This window comes from Phallusia mammillata, chromosome 5 (genome assembly GCF_965637545.1).
Source record: "Phallusia mammillata chromosome 5, kaPhaMamm4.hap1.1, whole genome shotgun sequence".
In the NCBI taxonomy this organism is placed as follows: Eukaryota; Metazoa; Chordata; class Ascidiacea; order Phlebobranchia; family Ascidiidae; genus Phallusia; species Phallusia mammillata.
This window is the reverse complement of record NC_137256.1, coordinates 2,727,108-2,734,607: the sequence shown is the minus strand read 5'-3', so window position 1 is coordinate 2,734,607 and position 7,500 is coordinate 2,727,108. Positions and strand designations below refer to the sequence as shown.

Sequence of the window (7,500 nt, the reverse complement as noted above, 5' to 3'; positions counted from 1 at the left end):
AGTTCAAATCTCGGTAGGATCTCGTTTGTTTTAACTTTTGGCAATTTTATGTTCGCAGAATATGAAATTGTTTCTTGTTTCAAAGCTGTGCAACATGTCGCTCCTATTGTGTAACGGTTAGCACTCTGGACTAAGAATTCAGCGATCCGAGTTCAAATCTCGGCAGGACCTCGTTTGTTTCGATTTTTTGGTGTTTTAGCTTTGCAGATTATGAAATTGTTTGTTGTTTCAAAGCTGTGCAACATGTCGGTCCTATGGTGTAACGGTTAGCACTCTGGACTTTGAATCCAGCGATCCGAGTTCAAATCTCGGTACACTGTAAATCAAAAAGGTGGTTTTACGTCATTTTGACCACCTTTTCGGGTGCATTGTTTGTTTTTCCACCTTTCGCTCCTGAAAAACCACCTTTCCTGACAATTGTTTGCAGAGAAAGGGTGGGTTTTGCCACCTTTTCTGCCCCAAGGGTGGAATGATATTTGCAAGGTGGAATATTCCACCACTACACAACTTTTAGGGTGTATCTGACCACCTTCAGTGTTTTTTTATTATTTCCACCTTTTCTGCAGGCAAATTGTTTGCACCTTTCACAATCGATAATTTTTTTTAAAGCAAGACAAAACTTATCTGGCTGCCCACGTGTCTTTATTCCACAAAGGCAGGTAGTAGGTTAAATAATAAAATCAACTAGGAAATAAAAGCGGCGTAAAACTAAACAAATTGAAGAAAAGGATAGGGTGCAACACATAGCCCCGAAATACTTTCAGATTATAGGAAAATAATGATTGCATCAGAGCCTATGTAACGATTCAATACATTGACTCTGATTGCATCATCTCAAAAAGATGATACCGTTTTCGCGCGTGACGTTAACGACTTTGCTACGTCAACATCCGGGGCCTTTTTGTCCGTGTTGTTGACCAATCAGAAACCTGTAGAGCCGCGTGGTTACCGCATGTAAAGTGGATGGCCAGACGACGTTCACATTGCCGAGATTTACAGAAGCAGGAATGTGTTTGTTCGTTAGCGCAGGTTTTGGTAATAATTAAAGGTACAGTTATTAATAAGTAGTAATGCCAAAGAAAGAGTTTTGTTTGTGAGGTTTGTTGCAGCTGTGTATGAAATGTAAAGTAGGTTGGCCTTCGAATTTATTTAGTTCAGTTAAGTTTAATATACCTGCCAATGGAACACTACCTGCCACAACACTAAAAAAACCTACAGGTAAACCTTCGTTTAACTTAAGTGAGTATTTTTTGTATGTGTTTTGCAATCATTAGCACAATGAATGAGTTTAGTTGTCCAATAATTTGGTGTGCTGTCAAAAGAAATATATACTAAAAAAGATTTACTTTTTCACATTCGGATTGATCATGTGCCAGCAGATAGAAAAGAGTTTGTGTGCAAAGATTGTTATGAAATTAGTTCATCATACCATGGTTTTCGTATGCATTTAGCACGAAAACACTCAAGCTTATATTTGCTCAAAATCAAAGAGTTTTGGTTTATTGGTGGCCCATTAATGTTAACAGATCAATTTCATTGGCGTCTACATAGTTTTTCCGTTTGTATGTCTAACATGTGGCATGCAGCTAAAATTGGTACAGAATTGTCTTGCCATCCACTTGCTCTGTATGAATATTGTGGAAAACATTTTATTAGGCTTCCATATTCAATTCCACAGTAACATGTAAAAGTTTGTTATGCCATTTCAGGTTCATCATGTCTACAACTATGTATCATGTAACATACAAGCTTTCTAAAAAAGTTGTAAAGATTAATTTTGAAAGTCCAACATACCATGATCCTATAGAAAAGGCGTTTGGAATTTCATTAAATGACAAGATATTACAATACTATGATGAAAACTTTGGTGACTGGGTGGATCTATCAAATCCAGAAGATATATCTCCTAACATCAAAAAAATTCAAATTATTCCGTCTAAGGGGGGCAAGTACTGTTTTTTGTAGGGCACTATTATCCTACAGTGTATTTGCTATACTTGTGACCTTTGCAGGTGATAACAGTCAAAGCAGTGATTGCTCAACAGTACCGGGTACCAGCGAATCTGAAGATTCATTTTCTTCTGATTACCAGACTGAGAGATTAGTGGAGAAGTGGCCAAAACGATTTGAGCTGCCAGAATTTCCAATTGATGTCAAAACTGCAATCCGTTCATGTGAGGCTGACAATAAACCAATTCACCCACAAATACGAAGAAAAATTGTCAATGTTATATTTTGTAAGATGGCTCAATACACAATGTAAGTTTTTTTTATGTATATAGCAGAGATTGAAACATCTCTTCTGTCATGCAACATATAGTATTTAATCATGTTACAAACATTTTGTATATGAAGGTACCCAGAAAGACAGAACTACCATGAAGTTTGCAGGCAACTTATTAAAAAGTACCCCATTTTAAGAGACAGATTTTCAACAAACAGTTGCTTTTATGTAAGAACTCGTGCATTTTGTAGATATTTTTTGACAATATGTCTAAAGCTTGCATTTAATTAGAACCTTTGGCAAAATTCACTTGTAAACAAGTTCAAAGACAGCAGGAGATCGCTAGTCAATATGGAAGAGAGAAAGTTAATGCAAATAAAGTATGGACATGCAAAAGTTAACAGACGTCCAGATATGGTGGATGTAGAACAATTAAAAAGAAGAAAAGTTGTGGTTGGTGCAAAGGTTTGAAACTTTAACCTTTTAAATATACAGTTCAGTGCTACTCATTTTTTTCAGTTCAGGTAGCCTTTTAATAACACTGTCCCAGCTGCAGCCATTGAAAGACACTAACTGTGTTATTGTTGAAATATAATATTTTTACTTGTGAGATTATTGCTTATCCATTTATCAACAATGATCTTTAGCATGACTTTGTGTCAATTCAATACAAAATCTGTTTATTTTTTTCTTCAAACATTTGTAGGAATGTGAACAGGAATTGGAAACAGAAGATGAGCAAACAATTGAAAAACACAAACACTTTTTAAAAAGTCCCACACAGAATGCAGCTCAAATTCAGGATCGTCTTGGGAGAACATTTAGTTACAGACGAAAAGAAGTGTTGAAGGGAATGTCTGTTGAGAACATGTTGTCTGACTTTCCATGTCTAAAGCAAGCTTGCTGGGTAGGCACAAATGTTTCTTACTTTATTTCAGCAAGTCAATGATACTTTATTTAGGTAATTAATGAAGTAAAGTTGATTGAACACATAGATGTTCTTGAAAATGTGACGAGCAATGCAATTTACAGGGCCACCAAACTAATTAGATGGAATAAAGTAGATGAGAAACTGAAGGCATATATAGGTTTGTTGTTACAGAGTCTGCTGTATTTTTTATTTGGTCTGTGTGAAAAAAGATTTACTCAAGGGCTAATAAAATATGTGCATTTTCATTTTAGTATGCAGCCTGTCGTAGATTTTAACATTAATTGTCTTCATCAGTAAGCTTACTCATAATTTATTGTTCCCAACTGTTAAAATGATCAAACTTTTTTTGTAGAAAAAAAAGGGTGTGAGATTTTGGCTTTGCCAACTGTGTTCAATGAGGATGTGGGATGCATTTTTTCTTTCAGCAAGGTAAGCAGATATAAAACAATCCACTACTAAGCACAGTGATTTACAGTAAATATACATATTGTGTTAAAAAGGAATAATGTGGTCCTATGGTAGGAATTTACTGAAGTATAATTTAGTCCACCTAATTGCATTTATCTGTTTTTCAGAAACCAAACTACCCTTATCCATTGCTGATACTGAATGAAGAACAGCTGGAAGTGCAGGTTGATGGCTGCACTATTGCAGGTCTTGAAGGAGATATGATAATGGGGATTGCAACAGTTTTGTCCTGTTATTGGGCTTTCAATGTCAGTTTCCCTTCAGCTGGTCGTAAGACATTGTCTTTTTTGGCTGGTTATGTATCAAAACTTTCCAATGTGTCCATACCAATATCAGTGCTACGAGTAATAAATCGTGCATAGCTGCCACACTAAATATCCATGTAATGTTATCAGCTATGTTTGTTACCCTGTATGTGTTATAAGACTCCTTTGGCAATTTTAATTATGTGTGGTAGATTTGGCTGTAATGCAAAGTTGACCCTCACCTTAGAAAGTATAAATAATAATGTTTTTAATCTCCCTTTAATGTGCTTCAGTCTACAATATCATTTAGTAATTAAATATTGGACAAAAAATGTTGTTGTATATCATGTATATATATAGTATTTGGTCACAGCGCCTAAGCACAATTTTCAAGTATAAAACTTATGATCCTCACCCAAAACTTGTGTGAAGAAATTTTGTCAATTTTTCTGTGTAAATTTTGCATGTCAATCAACTAGTTGACTGCAAAAAATGTGTGTTCATACTATTCATAGATTTAAATATGGAAACCGAAAGGTGGTATTGCAAAAACAAAAGGTGGATTTAGGTAATCCACCCCACTGTTGGGTGGATAAAACACACCCAAAGGGGTGGAAGATAAAAGGTGGAAAAGATTTGAATACACCCCAAGGGTAGATATGGTGAACCACCTTATTAGGTGTAGAATACCACCTATTTTATTTACAGTGTAGGACCTCGTTTGTTTTAACTTTTGGCAATTTTATGTTCGCAGAATATGAAATTGTTTGTTGTTTCAAAGCTGTGCAACATGTCGGTCCTATGGTGTAACGGTTAGCACTCTGGACTAAGAATTCAGCGATCCGAGTTCAAATCACGGCAGGACCTCGTTTGTTTCGATTTTTTGGTGTTTTAGCTTTGCAGATTATGAAATTGTTTGTTGTTTCAAAGCTGTGCAACATGTCGGTCCTATGGTGTAACGGTTAGCACTCTGGACTTTGAATCCAGCGATCCGAGTTCAAATCTCGGTAGGACCTCGTTTGTTTCGATTTTTTGGTGTTTTGGCTTTGCAGATTATGAAATTGTTTGTTGTTTCAAAGCTGTTTATCGTGTCGGTCCTATGGTGTAACGGTTAGCACTCCGGACTTCAAATCCAGCGATCCGAATTCAAATCTCGGTAGGACCTCGTTTTTTCGATCTTTTTTATAAAATGTTCGGAGATTATGAAATTGTTTCTTGTTTCAAAGCTGTTTAACGTCTCTCTCCTATGGTGTAACGGTTAGCACTCTGGACTTTAAATCCAGCGATCCGAATTCAAATCTCGGTAGGACCTCGTTTGTTTTAACTTTTGGCAATTTTATGTTCGCAGAATATGAAATTGTTTGTTGTTTCAAAGCTGTTCAACATGTCGGCCCTATGGTGTAACGGTTAGCACTCTGGACTCTGAATCCAGCGATCCGAGTTCAAATCTCGGTAGGACCTCGTTTGTTTTAACTTTTGGCAATTTTATGTTCGCAGATTATGAAATTGTTTGTTGTTTCAAAGCTGTGCAACATGTCGGTCCTATGGTGTAACGGTTAGCACTCTGGACTCTGAATCCAGCGATCCGAGTTCAAATCTCGGTAGGACCTCGTTTGTTTTAACTTTTGGCAATTTTATGTTCGCACATTATGAAATTGTTTGTTGTTTCAAAGCTGTGCAACATGTCGGTCCTATGGTGTAACGGTTAGCACTCTGGACTCTGAATCCAGCGATCCGAGTTCAAATCTCGGTAGGACCTCGTTTGTTTTAACTTTTGGCAATTTTATGTTCGCTGAATATGAAATTGTTTGTTATTTCAAAGCTGTTCAACATGTCGGCTCTATGGTGTAACGGTTAGCACTCTGGACTTTGAATCCCGCGATCCGAGTTCAAATCTCGGTAGGACCTCGTTTGTTTTGACTTTTGGCAATTTTATGTTCGCAGAATATGAAATTGTTTGTTATTTCAAAGTTGTTTAACGTGTCGGTCCTATGGTGTAACGGTTAGCACTCTGGACTCTGAATCCAGCGATCCGAGTTCAAATCTCGGTAGGACCTCGTTTTTTCGATCTTTTTTTAAATAAATGTTCGCAGAATATGAAATTTTTGTTGTTTCAAAGCTGTTTAACCTGTCGGTCCTATGGTGTAACGGTTAGCACTCTGGACTTTGAATCCAGCGATCCGAGTTCAAATCTCGGTAGGACCTCGTTTGTTTTAACTTTAGGCAATTTTATGTTCGCAGAATATGAAATTGTTTCTTGTTTCAAAGCTGTGCAACATGTCGGTCCTATGGTCTAACGGTTAGCACTCTGGACTAAGAATTCAGCGATCAGAGTTCAAATCTCGGTAGGACCTCGTTTGTTTCCACTTTTTGGTGTTTTACCTTTGCAGATTATGAAATTGTTTGTTGTTTCAAAGCTGTGCAACATGTCGGTCCAATAGTGTAACGGTTAGCACTCTGGACTTTGAATCCAGCGATCCGAGTTCAAATCTCCGTAGGACCTCGTTTGTTTTAACTTTTGGCAATTTTATGTTCGCAGAATATGAAATTGTTTCTTGTTTCAAAGCTGTGCAACATGTCGGTCCTATGGTGTAACGGTTAGCACTCTGGACTAAGAATTCAGCGATCCGAGTTCAAATCTCGGCAGGACCTCGTTTGTTTCGATTTTTTGGTGTTTTAGCTTTGCAGATTATGAAATTGTTTGTTGTTTCAAAGCTGTGCAACATGTCGGTCCTATGGTGTAACGGTTAGCACTCTGGACTTTGAATCCAGCGATCCGAGTTCAAATCTCGGTAGGACCTCGTTTGTTTTAACTTTTGGCAATTTTATGTTCGCAGAATATGAAATTGTTTGTTGTTTCAAAGCTGTGCAACATGTCGGTCCTATGGTGTAACGGTTAGCACTCTGGACTAAGAATTCAGCGATCCGAGTTCAAATCACGGCAGGACCTCGTTTGTTTCGATTTTTTGGTGTTTTAGCTTTGCAGATTATGAAATTGTTTGTTGTTTCAAAGCTGTGCAACATGTCGGTCCTATGGTGTAACGGTTAGCACTCTGGACTTTGAATCCAGCGATCCGAGTTCAAATCTCGGTAGGACCTCGTTTGTTTCGATTTTTTGGTGTTTTGGCTTTGCAGATTATGAAATTGTTTGTTGTTTCAAAGCTGTTTATCGTGTCGGTCCTATGGTGTAACGGTTAGCACTCCGGACTTTAAATCCAGCGATCCGAATTCAAATCTCGGTAGGACCTCGTTTTTTCGATCTCTTTTATAAAATGTTCGGAGATTATAAAATTGTTTCTTGTTTCAAAGCTGTTTAACGTCTCTCTCCTATGGTGTAACGGTTAGCACTCTGGACTTTAAATCCAGCGATCCGAATTCAAATCTCGGTAGGACCTCGTTTGTTTTAACTTTTGGCAATTTTATGTTCGCAGAATATGAAATTGTTTGTTGTTTCAAAGCTGTTCAACATGTCGGCCCTATGGTGTAACGGTTAGCACTCTGGACTCTGAATCCAGCGATCCGAGTTCAAATCTCGGTAGGACCTCGTTTGTTTTAACTTTTGGCAATTTTATGTTCGCACATTATGAAATTGTTTGTTGTTTCAAAGCTGTGCAACATGTCGGTCCTATGGT

General features: G+C 37.4%; 2 protein-coding genes and 13 non-coding genes across 16 annotated transcripts in view; 14 read left to right on the top strand and 1 right to left on the bottom strand.

Annotated features, from left to right (window-relative positions):
• The window catches only part of Trnaq-uug (transfer RNA glutamine (anticodon UUG)), a 72-nt gene extending 50 nt beyond the window's left edge, over window positions 1-22 (top strand). The window contains exon 1 of the tRNA in view: window positions 1-22. This exon is cut by the window's left edge and continues 50 nt beyond it. This is a non-coding gene — a tRNA (tRNA-Gln).
• The window catches only part of LOC145230289 (dynein axonemal heavy chain 10-like), a 124,169-nt gene that overhangs the window by 62,226 nt on the left and 54,443 nt on the right, over window positions 1-7,500 (bottom strand). The gene's annotated exons all lie outside the window — the stretch shown is intronic.
• Window positions 1,240-4,551, top strand: LOC145230268 (sterile alpha motif domain-containing protein 3-like). 2 transcript variants are annotated; one of them, XM_080095658.1, is made up of 7 exons: window positions 1,240-1,945; window positions 2,013-2,259; window positions 2,356-2,452; window positions 2,516-2,677; window positions 2,931-3,131; window positions 3,508-3,584; window positions 3,731-4,551. In XM_080095658.1, exons 1-7 carry the CDS (start codon window positions 1,717-1,719, stop codon window positions 3,756-3,758), a joined length of 1,041 nt encoding a protein of 346 aa, XP_079951784.1. In that variant the 5' UTR covers window positions 1,240-1,716; the 3' UTR covers window positions 3,759-4,551. The 2 variants fall into 2 exon arrangements, with proteins under 2 accessions (XP_079951784.1, XP_079951785.1); XM_080095659.1 differs by lacking the exons at window positions 3,508-3,584; window positions 3,731-4,551 and adding an exon at window positions 3,257-3,312.
• On the top strand, window positions 4,813-4,884 carry Trnaq-uug (transfer RNA glutamine (anticodon UUG)). Its single transcript has one exon. It is a non-coding gene; the product is annotated as a tRNA-Gln (tRNA).
• On the top strand, window positions 5,258-5,329 carry Trnaq-cug (transfer RNA glutamine (anticodon CUG)). Its single transcript has one exon. It is a non-coding gene; the product is annotated as a tRNA-Gln (tRNA).
• Window positions 5,407-5,478, top strand: Trnaq-cug (transfer RNA glutamine (anticodon CUG)). The gene has a single exon. It is a non-coding gene; the product is annotated as a tRNA-Gln (tRNA).
• Trnaq-cug (transfer RNA glutamine (anticodon CUG)) lies at window positions 5,556-5,627 on the top strand. The gene has a single exon. It is a non-coding gene; the product is annotated as a tRNA-Gln (tRNA).
• On the top strand, window positions 5,705-5,776 carry Trnaq-uug (transfer RNA glutamine (anticodon UUG)). Its single transcript has one exon. It is a non-coding gene; the product is annotated as a tRNA-Gln (tRNA).
• Window positions 5,854-5,925, top strand: Trnaq-cug (transfer RNA glutamine (anticodon CUG)). Its single transcript has one exon. It is a non-coding gene; the product is annotated as a tRNA-Gln (tRNA).
• Window positions 6,002-6,073, top strand: Trnaq-uug (transfer RNA glutamine (anticodon UUG)). The gene has a single exon. It is a non-coding gene; the product is annotated as a tRNA-Gln (tRNA).
• Trnal-aag (transfer RNA leucine (anticodon AAG)) lies at window positions 6,449-6,520 on the top strand. The gene has a single exon. It is a non-coding gene; the product is annotated as a tRNA-Leu (tRNA).
• Window positions 6,598-6,669, top strand: Trnaq-uug (transfer RNA glutamine (anticodon UUG)). The gene has a single exon. It is a non-coding gene; the product is annotated as a tRNA-Gln (tRNA).
• On the top strand, window positions 6,896-6,967 carry Trnaq-uug (transfer RNA glutamine (anticodon UUG)). The gene has a single exon. It is a non-coding gene; the product is annotated as a tRNA-Gln (tRNA).
• Trnaq-cug (transfer RNA glutamine (anticodon CUG)) lies at window positions 7,341-7,412 on the top strand. The gene has a single exon. It is a non-coding gene; the product is annotated as a tRNA-Gln (tRNA).
• Window positions 7,490-7,500, top strand: part of Trnaq-cug (transfer RNA glutamine (anticodon CUG)) — a 72-nt gene continuing 61 nt past the window's right edge. The window contains exon 1 of the tRNA in view: window positions 7,490-7,500. This exon is cut by the window's right edge and continues 61 nt beyond it. This is a non-coding gene — a tRNA (tRNA-Gln).

Coding starts and splice junctions, on each gene's coding strand:
- LOC145230268 (XM_080095658.1), top strand. CDS start 1,717: ATGTCTACAACTATGTATCATGTAACATACAAGCTTTCTAAAAAAGTT. Junction 2,453..2,515: donor CAACAAACAGTTGCTTTTAT/GTAAGAACTCGT, acceptor GCATTTAATTAG/AACCTTTGGCAAAATTCACT. Junction 3,585..3,730: donor GCATTTTTTCTTTCAGCAAG/GTAAGCAGATAT, acceptor TCTGTTTTTCAG/AAACCAAACTACCCTTATCC.